The sequence below is a fragment of the Protomyctophum parallelum genome (assembly GCF_964188405.1).
Source record: "Protomyctophum parallelum genome assembly, chromosome: 1".
Classification (NCBI taxonomy): domain Eukaryota; kingdom Metazoa; phylum Chordata; class Actinopteri; order Myctophiformes; family Myctophidae; genus Protomyctophum; species Protomyctophum parallelum.
Window position 1 is genome coordinate 60521974 of NC_139697.1, and position 17820 is coordinate 60539793.

At 43.1% G+C, this 17820-nt stretch overlaps 1 protein-coding gene across 1 annotated transcript in view; it reads right to left on the reverse strand.

Moving 5' to 3' along the window:
- Positions 1 to 17820, reverse strand: part of fat3b (FAT atypical cadherin 3b) — a gene marked incomplete at both ends in the record, with an annotated part of 124325 nt that overhangs the window by 93151 nt on the left and 13354 nt on the right. The window contains 2 exons of the mRNA XM_083793503.1: positions 884 to 945; positions 14926 to 15124. Coding sequence (XP_083649629.1) covers positions 884 to 945; positions 14926 to 15124 — 261 coding nt within the window. The remainder of the gene's footprint in view (positions 1 to 883; positions 946 to 14925; positions 15125 to 17820) is intronic.

Here is a 17820-nt window from a genome sequence, read left to right on the forward strand (position 1 = left end):
ATTCCTTGTGTGATTGACAATGCTCTTGTGTCCTTCTGCCTTTTGCAACTTGCATAGCCTACAGACAGTAGACCTATTTTTGGTGAGTAGCACCTACTAGGGTGTCGACCGAGAAGGAGCTGAAGTCCGGTGGCTAGCCTATTTGTGTAACAAAGGAGTTGGTTGAACTGAAGGAACAGACTGGTTGATCAAAAGACTTGCCACTAATAATATGCAAACCAAAGTCTGACACCCTACACCCATGTCAACTGTTTAAATAGGTTAACCAGGATACAATGAGTGATCAGTCAGTCAGGGGCGCAAGCCTTGTGTGCAGGAGACGTCAGCCACTTTGCTCATGGCTGGCGTGAGTCTGTCATATGCTGTAAGCTGTATACTTCGCTGAAATAAACATCTTGGAACTTCCATCTCGTCTGTCTGCCGAACACATCACTCCTCTGTGTGGTAGGAAATATACTTCACTCGCCTCCAAAAAGTCACAAATCTCTTGTTATACGGGTTCATCTGCATGCAGAGCAGAAGGCACAAACAAAATGGTAATCACAGAGCTATCTGTTTGCCCAGTGCCTGTGTCTGCGGGCTTATCAAATACAGCGCACACCAAACTCTTCTCATCCCTGCCTCCCGTCCTGAGTGAGGGAGATAACTGATGATAAATTATTACATTTAAGAAAATCCCCCTGTACCTTCTGGGCTCCTGTCAAAAACCTGCAAGCCCAAAACTATGGCCATTCATCATGATTTGTAGAGCCTTGAGGGCATGACAGGGCTGTCCTCTACCTTCCTTGTGTTCATTCTGGGCTGTGACAGGTGGCGAGACCAGATAAATAATAATAACAACAGCGTGAAATGTGTAAACAACGCAACAGACTTTTTTTTTTACCTCTAAGAAGTGCTCTGCCTGCTGTTCTCTGTCCAGTTTTCTTGCTGTCGTTGTGATCAGACCTGTAAAGAAAACATTGAAGACAAATAATAAAAGCTGGTTACTACCATTTGCATGCACGCTAGCAGCAGGGCTCTTGTCAATTAGCCTACCTGGGTCATCCTGGCCGTGAGCAATAGCCTATTGTGTTGCTGATGCATCTTTGACTGGAGCTGATGCAGAAGCATTATGTAGCAAGCAAGTAGTTTAGGGATATGGGGTAAAGCACTGGCGAAGATAGGGCCATATATGTGTCTAGATTAGAAACATGGGAAGGTAAGCTGGCATGCTTTTTACTTGGAGCTGTCCTATTCGTTAAAAATCATTAGTGGTATCCGGTACCAAACCTCGAGTCTAGACCATCAGGCCTCTGATTAAAACCATATTAACAGGACCATGTGCACACACATTCCATCAGAGAGTACACGACCTTTGGATGTTTGAATACAGCAGGCAGAAAGTGAGACTGAAAGATCTGACTGAATACTAGGCATTTGTGCCTTTCAGCATTGGGAGTACAAACACACGCACCGACTGAAAGTAATCGAACACTCACAAATTTTCATTTTAACAAACTCAGCCTGCAGTCTAAAATTTGTCCGACATCCCTGTTCCAGGGTGCCATTTTGCATGGTCCAGTTGGGTGTAAAGAGCAACACTGTCCCTAGGGGCAGATAGTGGGGGCTTTTGACAAATTGTGTCATAATTACACCTGTCTGAATCGTTTGTAGAGGCTAGTCTGGAGATGCAGTGTAGCAGGTTTGGTGTCAATTGAGCAAAGAATTGCGGGAGCCGAGCGGAAATACTGTAGGAATGCAGGTTTTATTATTTTACAGTTCTTGAGAAAAACTGGACTTCATAATTCCTGTGAGCTCAAGAATCACTCCCTTCCTAGGGCCTATATTTTGGTGAACGTTTCATGCAAAGTAGCCTGACCTAAGCAGAGACATTTCTGGCCTAGATGGGAGGGTCGCGCCTCAGAAAAACGCGCACCCTGATTGGATCTCATCGATCTGTTCGTCACCCCCGGCCCCTCCTCTCCCCCCTAGTGCAGCGCTACGTCACATCATTTAGAGCGACGCCCACCCGGAAGGGTTGACTCCCACTTTTAGACTGGTTCAGCCCACGGCTTTTTCCAGGCTTTCATCTTTCGCGCAGACGAAATGAAAGCCTGGGTATCGAGGCTACATGCAAAGTGATATCACATGATTTTTTTTTTAAATAAAATATTGACAGTTGCTGTAGTGCCACCACTATTAGCATACACCTTCCAGTTGAGCTTTGTCATAGGATAGGACAGATATGTAAGTGTTGTTCATTTTCATGCATGGGAAGGCACATTTTCTGATTAGAAAGAAGATAAAGGTATATAAGAATAAGAAAGGCCAATTAAACGTTTTTTTAAATTGATGTAGTCTATTCCCACACAGAACACGTGCCCTCCCAGGGCCAGAACTCTCTGCTTGAAATCACATCCACTTACACTTACATTTAGCAGTCCTTAAAATGGGCCCTGAGGACAGTGAGGAGTGGAGAAGTGGAGTGACGTTATCGAAAATACAACATCTAAAATCAAGTCTGGTGTCTGGGAGAAATTTGGGGTAATTATAGATAATGAAAACAACCCTGTTAAAGGCTCCACTGCACAAGCTGTCTTTTTAGTTCATGAATAGCCTGAATTTTCATTTCTTTTCACTCCATTATTCAGCCTCAAAGCCCTCTCAGTGATGCCGTTTTGGGGGGTGTGTGACCATTAAGACCTTTTGGCGATGGGTTCATACTGGATTATCCCCATCCCCATTTGACAGGTTAGATTTTTAACCGAGAAAACCCTGCCTTCGACATGCAGACTCAGAGCATGGGCCTGGAGGCAGGCTACTTCATGATAGACTGCAACAGTGGTAATACAAACTCCCTCCCACATACAAACCTAAATATATATATATATCTATAAATACACCAAGTCTCTGTACGTCTGTCTGTCTGTACTTATGTCTGTGTGTGTATACGGCTGAAATGCACATAACTCGAGAACCGTCAGCCCTATACCGACTTCAAATCACACGAGTTCCACACCCCCACCGGATGTGTCATGTCGGTCGGACTCACGGTTGTCCAGAACCGCCACAAGGCCTCTGCCCGGGTCTGGACAGGGCCCCTGCCCAGGCTCCATATATGGAGCTGGCCTGTTCTGTCATCACAACACTTTTTTTCTCTACATTTTTATCCCACGATTTTGCAACCCATTTTTTGTGTCAATTATCTAATGTATAATCCTGGGTTAGACCGAGTTTCCCCGGTCGGATGTAGCGCGTGGAAGGAACACTACACTGTAATCCACGTAACTCTCAAGAGCCATTCGCCCCACCAACTTCAAAGGCACTTGCCCTCACGCTATCCAAACCCTTTGAGAGATTGACTACCCCAGAGGACATTATTTGACCCCATGCATGTCCCATTCACTCTCTAATCCAATTGTGCCTTTGTGTAAATGTATAATTAGTTTTTCTGTGTGTGCATAGGTTTGTGTTTGCGCATAAGGCTCTGAGGCATTAGAATGCAACCTGGGTGTCATCCTGGACTCTACCCTCTCCTTTCAATCCCACATCAAATCTGTCACCAAATCTGCCTTCTTCCACCTCAAAAACATTTCCAGACTCCGCCCCTCACTCCCGGACTCTGTTGCAGAGACCCTAATCCATGCATTCATCTCCTCCCGGCTGGATTACTGCAACGGTGTTCTGTTCGGCCTCCCCAAGAAGTCCCTTGACAGATTGCAGTACGTGCAAAACTCCGCTGCCAGAGTGCTCACCCGCACAAAACGCTGGCAGCACATCACCCCCACCCTCAAACACCTCCACTGGCTCCCGGTTAAGTTCCGCATTCACTACAAACTGCTCCTCCTCACCTACAAATCCCTCCATGCCCTTGCCCCACAGTACTTGACGGACCTCCTTTAAGGACTACACCCCTGAGCGGAACCTGAGGTCTTCAGACATGGAACTCCTCACCATCACGTCACGCAAAACAGCGGACTCTCTGCGATAGAGCCTTCTACGTGCACAGCCCCTGCCCTCTGGAACTCTCTCCCCTTGGAGATCCGCCAGACTCCCACATTGAACTCTTTCAAGTCTGCACTGAAAAGACATTTGTTCACTTTGGCTTTTGGCAACTAGTTTTGTTTTTTGTTTTTTGTCTTGTTAAGCGTCCTTGGGTTTCTTGAAAGGCGCTATATAAATCCAAGTTATTATTATTATTATTAGAATATTGCCAAACAGGATACTGAAATATTGCATGCAAAGGAGTAGCCTAACGTCATCTAATATGAGTATATGAGTAGTTCACCAGGTAGGCGTAACACATGCAGAGGAACAAGTTCATCTTTATAGTTCCGTTCCCCAAACCAACCTGTAGGAGTCAATATAGTGCAGCAACAGGAATAGCCAAGCCAGAGACACCATGGAGGATTCCAACCCAAATCTCCATGGAGTTGGGCAGGAACTTAATACTCCTTAGATGCCCAGCTTTGCATCGATACACTGTTATCAATTTGCTGTAGTTCAACTCAAAGTGTTTTGGACCATCATTTATTTTAATATAGTAGTAGACTGATTTTGGGTCGGATGGAATTTTGACTTAGGCACTGCTTTTAAAGCATTTGAAAAGTATGTATTGTATAGGTTACGGCTATGGCCACGTAACCTTCCCAGAACACAGAGGACAATATTACAATATTAACCTCATTAAACAAATTACATGCTGCACGTGTCGTGTAAGTGAGGAGAATTGTCAATGGTTATAGTCTCTTTGTACTCTAGATCCCCCGGAGGCAGAGTCACTGGCCTGATCACGCTTCAGTCAGATCAGATCTGGGTGAACACCATCACAGCTGGCAACTTGACTGCAGACCAGACTATTAAGCAGACACAGGCACGTTTCACAGACTGGCCAACAGAAGCAGAAGCAGTGGGTTGTGTCACTCTGTCTGCGCTCTGTGTGTGTGTGTGTGTGTGTGTGTGTGTGTGTGTGTGTGTGTGTGTGTGTGTGTGTGTGTGTGTGTGTGTGTGTGTGTGTGTGTGTGTGTGTGTGTGTGTGTGTGAGGGTGTGTGTGTGTGTGTGTGTGTGTGTGTGTGTGTGTGTGTGTGTGTGTGTGTGTGTGTGTGTGTGTGTGTGTGTGTGTGTGTGTGTGCGTGCGTGCGTGCGTGCGTGCGTGAGTGCGTGCGTGCGTGCGTGCGTGCGTGCGTGCGTGCGTGCGTGTGAAGTGTGAGAGAGAGAGAGAGAGAGACAGAGAGAGAGAGAGAGAGAGACAGAGAGAGAGAGAGAGAGAGAGAGAGAGAGAGAGTTGTTTGTTTAGTATTGCATGCAGTGCTGGCAGTCACTGTGATATTTGGCCTGTATATTGGACCTGTATATTGCCGTGGGTCATTGTTAACCCGGTACCAGGACACACTGTTAAGCAGGCTGTCAATACCAGCTTTGATCTAAACCAGGCCGTGATGCTTGACTAATGTGAGAGAGATGCCAGCAGCCTGCATTGGAGATCACAGACAGCCTTTCTCTGTCTGATCTGCTCCTGTTCACTATTCCCTAGCCTAGCCCTAAAACGTACTCAAAACTCACTGTAACCCTAAACGTAACCCCTAACCTCTATCCTTTCCTAATTAACCTTCAACATTATTCCACACGGTTGATTTGTCATATCATCATCATACTATAATTCAGTCAATGTCTGTCTGTCTGAATGTCTGTCTGTCTGTCTGTCTGTCTGTCTGTCTGTCTGTCTGTCTGTCTGTCTGTCTGTCAGAAACACCGCCGTATCTCCTCACCACCTGCACCAATCGCTCCCACTTTTCACACAGGCATTGACCATAATAATATGGAGGTCCAATTTAACAAATTATGAATTAATAATTAATTTATTGGTGAATAGAAAATGCGAAAACACACCCAGGGGGCAGTACCTCCCACGGCCACAAGGGGGGGGGGGCAATATCTCACAACGGGTAAGGGATATAGTCTTTCTAACACAAGCTATATGTCTATTATATTGCTCAGACACTATATGACGTAAAATTGTCCATTCATTGTCAACTAGAAAAGTCGCAATACTTAGCCCTTATTTGACATATGGCTCGAGTGTGTGCGGCAAAAACTGTGGGAGGAGTAGTGTGCCAAAGTATCCTCATTTACAATAACAATAGTCTGGTTGCCCTGTTAGGGCAACCACACTAATGAGAGTTTTATGTTTGTGTAGGACAAAGTTTGTGCACACACACCAAAAGCTGGATATAGGAGGGGCTAGCACCCATCAAAAACAAGGTACGTGCACCAACAGTGAGGTACACCCAAGCAAGCTGCTAGCCTATCGACAAATGTGTCTGGCAAGTTATGGTGGGTCATGGATGAAATGGGTTTTCAAATTGCAATTGTGATATTTCAAAAACGTCAAAGAAAATGCATACTCCCCTTTCCCTGAAAATATCATAATGTCAGCAGGTCATGAAACTGTCTGGGCATGTATTCCAGGTCTGCAAACAGCCCTTCTCAATTAACCCTGTATTATTGATTGATCCAGTCAGCGACTAGAACTCTAGGATATAGACCTTTTTGCAAAGGCACTGCACAAAGAAGGAAAGGTCAGATAGGAACTGGAAGGCAAACTGAAGCCAAAGGTTTGATGGAATGCACTTTAGTTTAGTCAATGGGAGCCAAGTGTACAGGTGTATGAATAAACACTACATTTGAATGATTCTGACCTATCATGCTTTGTTTCCTGATCTCTTGTCTCTGGATGTGCTGCTGCTCACTTGTATATATTTGTAAACCTTTGTAACCCCCCCCCCCCCCCCAGGTTGGCAGAGTAAGTGTAGCGCCCATGGATTACATTAGATAATTGACACTGGGTGAAAAAAGTGTTTAATCTTATTGAGATAAAGAGAGTACTGCAAGTTTCTTCACCCAGGAGTCAGCCCAGCTCCTAATCCAGACAACAGTCTTGTCAAAACTTGACTATTGTAACTCCCTCCTTACTGGCCTACCGGCGTGCGCACTTAAGCCTCTCCAACTGATCCAAAATGCCACAGCTCGCTTGGTCTTCAACCAGCCAAAATTCTCACATGTGTCCCCTCTTCTCCGCTCCCTCCATTGGCTCCCGGTTGCTGCCATTTGCAGAATACAAAACTCTGATGCTGGCATTCAAAGCAACCATTGCAAGTCTGATCGAACCCTACAAACCCTCCGGCGCACTCAGATCAGCCAAAGCAGGGAAGCTGGAAGTAACTTCACTAAAAACACCGGGACACCGCTCCACACGTCCCAAACTCTTCTCCCTTCTGGCTCCAAAACTATGGAATGCACCCAGACTTACACAGATTATTTTACTATGTAATATATACTGTATAAAAAAAAGCACAAACATGTTCAGATATACAATATATGTGTAACATTGATCTCTGCTTGTATATTTCAAGTGGTGCAAATTTCTATGTAGGACAATTAAACAGAACAAGCATCTGTGGCATGAGCGATTGTTTCAGTGCAGCGTTGTGTCTCGGTGAGACGGGATTAGTGCAGCTGCTTAAAGTGTTTGTGCAGCCACCAGCAAATAGCTAGACTGCAGTAAAATACACACGCACGCATATACACACGCACACACACACACACACACACACACACACACACACACACACACACACACACACACACACACACAGTGTGTGTGACCTTGAGCTAGCTACGCAGGCTAACTTCAATTAAACAAATTAGGAGCAAATGTGGACCAGCGGTCACAGGCTTTAGGAGAGAACTGGGGGGCTTGTTCAGACCCCCTACCCCCTCTGACAATAGTCAATAATCCACACCACATCTACTGGACAATACTTCCCTTCCCCTTACTGACCCACTTAACCACTACTGAAGCACTTAACCACTAAGTGATTTTGAAAATAGCCGATCTACAAGCCGATCTAGTGAAATTACTATTATTATATATGTTATTTCAAACATAGATCTACCAGCTTTGAGTTCAAAACACATGACGTGACAACAGACAACTAATACCTTTCAAATTAATTCTGACCCTTAGTAAATTCTGTACTCTAGTCCCGTGGTTCTCAAAGTGGGGTCCGGGGACCCCCAGCCCCCAGGGGTCCTTGAGGGAGTTCCAGGGAGTCCCCTGCAGCTAAATGATACTTTGGAACCAAATGGACCCTTACTCTCTAACTCTGAGAGTGTACAAATTGGGAGGGGGTTCAGAGTCTTGCTCAAGGACACTTCCACGGGTCCATTTGATTCCATTTGTACACAGAGTTAAATTAACATTGATTTTACAATATAAATTGGGGGTCCCAGAGGTAGAAAAGCCATTAAATGGGACTCCATAGCCTAATGCATGTCAAACTAGGTGCCCGCTCGGGACTAGTTGAACACACTGCCAGTGCACATACGGTTAGCACCATCCGTCCCCCTGTTTAAGTCACGTTTGAAAAACCCCCCTTTATACAGAGAGTTTTTTCACCTTTTTTTGTATACATTCTTGTTATTGGTTTTTGTGCCATTCTCATATTGTTTTTGTTTGTTGTTTCTTGCTGTTTTTAACTTGCTCTGACATGCATGCGCCATTCAGCACCATGGACAGCGTATGGGTCTTTTACAGAAAACGATTTGTTTTTTCTCTTTCAATTCATCAGCGAGGCAAGGCCTGTTTCAGTTGAAACAAATGAAATATTGCTCGGTCCACCTGTCTTGACAAGCGACTTAATCAATTTGACTGATTCTAGACCTACTATGCATCAATATCACACAAAGTGGCAAGATCCCCAAAAGTTCAAACAGAACACATACGGAGAGAATCAAACATTAATAAGCAATGCTGCAGGAATCAAATCAGAGCCTACAAAAATAAATACATTAAAAACAGCCTGGAACATGGCGGCATGTGTGTAGGTGTGCACAAGCTACTGCATGACGTCACGTACTGTATGACACAAGTTACCAGTATAAAGCAAATTCAAATATAAAAGTTGAACTTAAATTATTTTAATCCAACCACATCAACCCATCAAGGGGTAACACCAAGGTTTTAAACTGACGAATTCAGTCGGTTCCCAATAGCAAGGCATTATTTAAATTATCATCGTTCATGGTGGTCTCATACACAGTGGAGCATTGGTCATTGCATGCGGTACCACGCTGCCCCCCCGAAGATTTTTCACACGCACATAAAAACAACCCTTAATTTCGCACCTCAACAAAGTTTACAAATGCTGCCAACTGCAGTGTCACACCAGCATGCATTAACATACAGTAGGAATGAGCCTAGATCTATATCAATTGCCCATTGTGTGACCTGTAAGGTGTTAAGCGATGTGCACGTTCTGACCTGAGATCAGATTAAAAAAGTGTTGTATTTATTTATTCAGCACTATGGGATGAAGGAAATTGCGGGAGTTGACTCCACATGTAGTAACGGATGGGTTATTAGTTATTATTATGTGTCCTTATTAGTGTAGTGTAGTGTAGTGTAGTCAACACGTTATGGCTCATACACACTGCCCGGTATTTGCTCCGATTATGCTGTCGGGGAGCATTTTTGGCGCTGGTCGACAAAACCCCTGATCTGACGTTAAGCGGTGCCCAAAAGTTATAGACCACAAAGGCTTTGCAGGTAGAGCACATGACATGGCCCTAAAAATATATATAATTTTAATATAAAAAACAATTTTTGCATCTGCCGCTTGAGATGACCTGAGATGACTTGATTGATTGACATAAAAAAGGGCCTGTCAGCTCAAACACACAATGCAATAGTTGTTGTTGCGTACAATCATCAGTAGCATCTGCCGCTTGAGATGACCTGAGATGACTTGATTGATTGACATAAAAAAGGGCCTGTCAGCTCAAACACACAATGCAATAGTTGTTGTTGCGTACAATCATCAGTAGCAAAGTCAAATACCAAAAATAAAAACCGTACCATTTCCATTTCCCCCCTCTATTTCCCATTCCATGTGCGTTTGTCTTATAGTTTCTCTGGCCTCTGTACTACTGCCACCTACCGTCCATTTATTGTATTACACAGTGGGTGAAAAAAACACACCCCTTAAGACCCATCAGAGGTGTGGCTTCCAGAGGTACCTTTGACATGACATTTTGTGTGTGTGTGTGTGTGTGTGTGTGTGTGTGTGTGTGTGTGTGTGTGTGTGTGTGTGTGTGTGTGTGTGTGTGTGTGTGTGTGTGTGTGTGTGTTTCGATGTGCAGGGCGTTGCTGAAAATGAGCACCTGTGCTCAGCTACTTCCCTGGGTAAATAAATAAAGAAAAAAAGAAAGAAAAAGAAAGGTACCTTTCAAAACCTATAGAAGTCAGCCTGGTACAGACGAAGGGGACACCACTGTATGTAGCCTCAATTAACTATTTCAAAAACTATTTTCTGCAATGGGATGATAGTTTTATCATGGTTGTTTTGAAAGTAGCTCTGAAGTAAAAAAAAGTGTGGGCAGCCCTGGTATAGATGAATATATATATATATATATATTCATTCCGTGGGTAAATCCCTGTAGGCTACCCACATATTGGTAGCCTATATTAGCCCAATATTGGCGTTATGCATTTCACTTGAATAATGTTGTGTGCGCACGTGCGCGTGCGGAGAAAGACAGTTATTTAATGAAACTCAAGATTATAACGTCCTATATTAGCCCAATATTGGCGTTATGCATTTCACTTGAATAATGTTGTGTGCGCACGTGCGCGTGCGGAGAAAGACAGAGTTATTTAATGAAAGTGAAGATTTTAACGTCCTGTATTGGTAGCCTATATTAGCCCAATATTGGCGTTAGGCATTTCACTTGAATAATGTTGTGTGCGCACGTGCGCGTGCGGAGAAAGACAGTTATTTAATGAAACTCAAGATTATAACGTCCTGTCTCGCTGCCGCCGTGTATAGGCTGCACGGCTATTCCTGTGTGTGTGTGTGTATGTGTGCATGCGTGCGTGGCGTGGCGAGAAAGAGAGAGATCGTGGCTTCCAGGCGTGCGTGTGTGTGTGCGCAATCAAATGTACTCGGCAGTATGGCTGGCAGGCGAAATGGCGAATTTGAACGGTGTAATTGTAATAGTTTGGCACAAACCAAAAACGGTCAAAGTACAATGTTGATGTAACTAAGAGATTCGCTGAGAGAGCGATATTTAATATACAGAGATTTAGAAGGAATAAGCAAAATCGTGAGGCGAAGATTCCTCTCCTTCCTCGTTTCTCTTCTCCTGCGGGAGATCAGAATCAGATTCTGAGAGCTAGTGTGGGCCTATTAGAAGACAGGGCAGTGTTGCCAGGTTTGCGAATTGTAAGCGAGTCGTAGTATGTGTTGAATGGCATTTGAATGGCATTTGTGGGCTTGTGAATGAATTTTCTCACATGTAATTTGTGCTCACTTGCATAGACCTGGCGAATTTAGCGTGGTGAAAGGACAACAGTGTTCCGGAGGTGTGGGTGCTTCGGGCGATAATGTTTGTAGTAAACAAATGCATTGGCGCGCGTGAGTGTGGAAGGGAGGCATTTTTGGTGGCAGTGCCAGTGCCAGTGTTTGGCGGGTGGTGTTGAGTTTTGGCGTTCGGCGCGATAGGAGGAGATAGGTCCCGAACACTGCGAAGGTAAGTGTGTGACGTCACTGCCGTGTGAGTGTGTGTGGGTGTAGTGTGTAAGATGGTGTTGTGGGTGTTGCAATAGTGACGTAGCTGTTGTGGCTTTGGGTTTCTTGCCATGTGTTGGGTACAAGTTCTCACTTGTTAATATAGATAATGAAACATTGTACATGAGATATAGAATATCCAGAAAACATGATTGCAGTATATAAAACATAAACAAAACAAAAAACACAACAAGAACATAATTAGAATTTTTGGTTATTTACATGATTAGAGAAAAGAATAGATGATACAAAGAATTTTTTTAATGAAGTAGAATTTGATGAGATTGCTGTATAGGTGTTCCATAGCTGGGCCCCCCTGTATCTGTATATAGCTAAATTATAACATAATGCTAACACAAAAAGGGGTTCCCGCCCAAAATGGGTTAAAATAGCGTCCCACCAAAGATAAAACCAGCAATGCAACACTGCTCATATAGAGGAAAAACATATAATATAGTGAAAGTAACATATAATGCACACACTTCCACAAAGTTGGATATGTTGCTATACAGCTAGCACAGAGAAAACATCCACCAGTCAAACATGCTTCAGGGATTTTTATTTACCGGTATTTCTTTTTAAACTTTACCATACTAAGCTGAGCTAACCAATATTTTTTCTTCTTTTTCCTTTTTTTCCCTTTTTTTACAACATGCTACTTTTATTGCAAGATTCATATCGGTCGCATCAACCTTGCGAAATGTATTCTGTTCGTGATAATACTGAAAACATTTAACACTGCACGAAAGTGGGTAGGGAGGTCAACGACAAGTCCTGAAGCTAAATGTTCTCTAAAATGGAATACTTGAAACCCCTACAAGAGCAGGGTTAGCAGACTAGAACACAGTAAAATAATTACTGTGCATTTATCCATTTGTATCTCGGAGAGTGTACAAACGTAACCAAATGGACCCGCAAGGCTTCTCAGAGTTAAATTAGCACTCGGGATTTGACAGTGTAGTAAGGCTGGAGGACATAAATATCCATGAAGACCTGCAACTGCTGCAGACAATGGAAACTAATTATTCACTTGTGGACTGAAAGGCCATTTTTCACAGCGTGAAGACGGTCATCAATCTTTGTGGACGGGAGCTCTCTGGAATCGACTTAATAAGGAATAGATAAGAATACTGTAGGTTTTTGGCTCACTTATATATATTTTATATTTTTTCATTGTTCGACAAAGACAGACAGCCGGTGGCTCAGGTGGCTATAAATGCTCCCATTTGACACACACACACACACACACACACACACACACACACACACACACACACACACACACACACACACACACACACACACACACACACACACACACACACACACACACACACACACACACACATACACACACATACAGTACACACATACACTCTTGCAAACTCTCTCTCTCACATGCACGCATGCACACACGCAGGCCTGACTGCACACACAAATCTGTCATATGTGGGGGCATATCACCTTTATCTACTCATTACTGTAGAGCTGTCATCGCTATCCACACACTGCTGCAGTCAATTACATACACTCTGTCACACACACACACACACACACACACACACACACACACACACACACACACACATGCACACACGCACGCACACATGCACGCACGCACGCACACACACGCACGCACACACACAGTATCTCTTTATCACTCACACACACATGAAATGTGCACCAACATGTTTACAGTTTCTGCTGTCTAAACAGTGCACACAGGTAAAAAAAGGTTATGTGTGTGTGTGACTTTTCATCTGTATTTTTGATGTGTCTGTGTGTGTCTGATTAAATCAATATGCTCCTATTCACCCTGGTTCAGCCCAGCCTGTGTTTGTACTCACTGTCAAGAGCAACACGTATGGTTCAAAATGTGCAGTTTCTTGGCCAAAGTATTTACACCAGGATGAATTAACGCCTAGATGCTAAAAACGTCGGAAAAATAAAATCAACTACAGTAGGTGCTCAATGGAGGTGCAGAAAAAGTTTAAAAAGTTGGCTGGTGCTTCAAAGATCAAAGGGACTGAAATACTGAAGTGGTGATCCGAGCACTCAAAAAAGTATAGAAATGAGTGATATAACAGGGCAAGCGTACTGAAGACTCCTTTGTGAGTCGAAACATGTTGGCGTTTTAACGTTATTAATAAAGTACCTTGATTTTATATCCACCCTCTCCTCATTTGTGTGTATACACGTCTTCTCTAATCAAACCGGGATCTGCTTGGACGTGTTTACGTGTCTTTTAGTCTTTTCTAATTATATGACAGCTCCAGGTTGCCGATCAGAAAGGGGTCCTGCGAACAAGGAATAGGCGATCGAAACTATAAAAGACCATTATTTTGGCGTATATGTACACCAATGGCCAGACATTTGAAATGACATAGATCTACGTCAAAAGCAAAGTCCTGGCGGGTAATGTGTCAAATTCATATTTAATATTATTCATTGAAGAAATGTTCTAGTACAGAACTCATTTTGTGATGTACTCTCAGCGCACAATCGCACATACAGATTCTCTAGTGTTGTTGAATTATTACAGCTTCCAACCTCTACAGATACAGTAGTAATGGCAGATCGAGTGCAGTGGCTCAGAAAGTACATCTGGGAACCAAAAGATTCCTGGTTCAATTGCCACGGCCCCTCCTGGGCGCCTGTGGAAGTGTCCTTGAGCAAGACTCTGAACCCCCTCCCAATGAGCAGGTTGGTGCCTTTGCATGCTTGCCTCCACTGTCAGTGTGTGAATGTGTGTGTGAATACAGTGGGTGAGCGTAACGTTCATTGTAAAGCGCTTTAGAGAAACCATTTACAGATTCTAATAGACTGGCTATGCTCAGTGGCTCAGCGTTGTCCTAAATGTCCCTCTTGTGCAGTGTGGCTGTTAAAAGCCCATAGAATTTTCCGTTCGTCCATCAAAATGTCTGACAATGCATGGAAAGCATTTTGCTGTATGGAGCACATAAAGAAACCATTGTGATGGTGCGATATAAATTAAGCTTATGACAACAAGAGAGGATTTACAAAATCATAAGTAACAAGTTCAAGAATAATTTCAGGTGAACTAACTGTCTGTCTGTCTGTCTGTCTGTCTGTCTGTCTGTCTGTCTGTCTGTCTGTCTGTCTGTCTGTCTGTCTGTCTGTCTGTCTGTCTGTCTGTCTGTCTGTCTGTCTGTCTGTCTGTCTGTCTGTCTGTCTGTCTGTCTGTCTGTCTGTCTGTCTGTCTGTCTGTCTGTCTGTCTGTCTGTCTGTCTGTCTGTCTGTCTGTCTGTCTGTCTGTCTGTCTGTCGGTCGGTCTGTCGGTCTGTCTGTCTGTCTCACCTGTTTTGGGGTTGATAGAGAAGAAGTTCTGTGGGTTTCCAGCCGTGATGCGGTAGCTGAGGCGGCTTGGCGTGGCGGTGAGGTCAGGATCCTGTGCTTGGATACAGATGACGGACACGTCCTTTGGGGAGTTCTCCATGACGACTGGGTGGTAGATAGGGTCAGAGGTCAGGGGAGCATTGTCATTGACATCCTCCACCTAAGAGAAAGAGAGAGAGAGTGAAAGAACTGAGAAGAAAGAGAGAGACCGAAATAAAGAGACAGGTATAGGCTGCAAATAATTTTCCTATGTTATTATATATGTTTTAAAATATACATCAACAATGTTTGTTGAGGCAAAGCTTTTTGCTTTTTGCCTCAACAAACCCTGTTAAATGAGTTAGTCGAGTTAGAAATGAACAGATGCCATCAACAACCACACAATGCGTCAGGATGCGACGCATTGTGAGCCTGTACTGTAGATCGGGAATTCTTGGTTTAGAGGCAGCCTACTGACGAGGCAGCCAATCATGATAAAGTGTCCACTACGGCCGTTATTAACCTTATGCACACCGCTGCCATCTTGACAACAATTAAGGTGCTAACTGGTGCAACTTCCCATTGGCAGCCCATTCATCGAAACAGAAAAGTCCTATCTAATTGTATTAAACAACATCAAACTCACCAACATTGCAGCTGTACAAAAAGCTTGAATTATCCTCTTTCTATCTGCAAAGTGTTTCATAGAAATCCACTGTAGACATGTTATGAGTTCCTTTCTGTCAAGAAATTCCTTGCAGGGGATTTTTGAGTGGTGCAACCACTCCTATAGACAGCTATGTGTGTGGCTGTGTCCCTGGGTCCGAGCACCAAAATAGCATTATAGCGTTTGTTCACCACCAAGTGTCACTGTTGCACAGCCTAACACACAGGCCAGGAGGGCTTGTACAGTACAGTACAGTACAGTACAGTACAGTACAGTACAGTACAGTACAGTACAGTACAGTACAGTACAGTACAGTACAGTACAGTACAGTACAGTACAGTACAGTTTGGAAGTGCTCGTTGACTATCACTCAACAACACATTGAATTTGCACATAATACAGGAGGCAGCACGAGGTTTCTTTACTGATAATGAGTGCTTCCAAACTCTGACACTTAAAATAATAAAATAATCATCTGCAAGGAATTTATTGACAGGGAGTAGCTCATAACATCTCTACGGTGGATTTTTGTGAGACAAACAGATACAGCTGCAATGTTGGTGAGTTTGACGTTGTTTAATACCATCAGACTTTTCTGTTTGCATGAATGGGCTGTCAATGGGAAGTTGCACCTAGTTAGCACCTTGCTGACAAGATGGCAGCGGTGTGCATAAGGTCAATTGAGGTAGTAGCAAATGTATTGCAGGTGCTTTTCAAGCACCTGGCAAAAAAGAAGATAAATGCATTTTGTTATAAAACTCAATGTCATGCCTGGACTTGTTTTTCAACCAGAAGTGCATTTGTAGTATTTGAGCTGACAAATAATGTGATTTGACACCAATATACAGTACACCCCCATACTGAGTGGGTACATTGCTTTACACAGAACTTTTGGGGGGAAGACTGCCTGAGGGAATAAAATGCGTCAACTTTGCATGTTGTGTTGACACTTTAAAAACTTTTGAGGACAAAAAAACTGGTAGAGCTTTACTTTATAACTGAATTAAATTGTATTTTGCTGTTTTTTGTTTGTTTTCTTTTCTTTTCTTAATATACTGGACATCATGGTTAATTTATTTGATTGGAGGTGAACATTGTTTGTGAGCTGTGCAGAGTCTGCCGGGGGGGCTTTATTATACCATGTCATGGTCGATTGCTTGTGTTTTATTGGTTTCATTTTACAGTATTTTACAGAAGAGTCATTAAGAAAAGTGCTATTCAAACGCAGCTGTTATTATTGTTGCGATGTGCAAGGATGAATGAAATGTTTCCCTATCCATTAGAATAAAATACAGTGCATTTCTTTGCAGCTAAAGGAAAAACAGAGAATTCCTCTGTGAATGTAAATAGCATACTGAGACCTTATTACTACCTACATGGTCTACTTCTCTACTTGTATCAAAATAACCATAATATTTGGGTCAGTTTAACTCAAACATTTGTCAGTTTCATGCACAAACCCCTACATTGGTGCTAAGCCAAACTGTAAAACAGAAATTCATCCATTTTCATATAATTCATCTTCACTAATGCGCTCACTTTGAGATGATACCATTTATGTCTACTCTGTGTCTCAGAGGTCGGGTATGGACAGTTCAGAGACGGGCAGGTTTGGTCATTTATTTAAATTTATAATACAATACAATGAATATATTTCAGACTATTCGGTCCAAAAGAGAGGGATCCCATAATAGAGCAACATCACTCATTTACGCTACAATGTTCTCAGTCCGTTTCTCCACGGTGGCAAAATCCATGGCAGTTTGCCAACAGATATCCCACAGATTAATACTCATATTGCGTTTAGTCATTTCAAACGAGATTTAAAACATTATTTAAATGTCTTTATTGATGCAAGGACAATGGATTAGATTTCAATGTATTATCTTTCCATTACGAGAAAGGATGCCATTTCTATTAGCCTGGAATCCCTACTATGAAGTCATTGGTAGGCAGGTTTCTGAACTGTCCATAGACGACCTATGAGACAGAGCAAGTAGACAGAATTATGGTGCCATTATGAGCATGAGTGAGGACGAAATGATACGAAGATAAGGTTGTAAACGGGTGAAATGCAATGAGTACTCAACTGTGAATAAGCTTCACTGTCAATCAGAGGGAGAGTATGTGCATGGTTAAATTAGCCGAATTAATTTAACCATTCTTCACACTTTAGTTTAAGAATAAACAAAACATTTTGAACGGCGCTT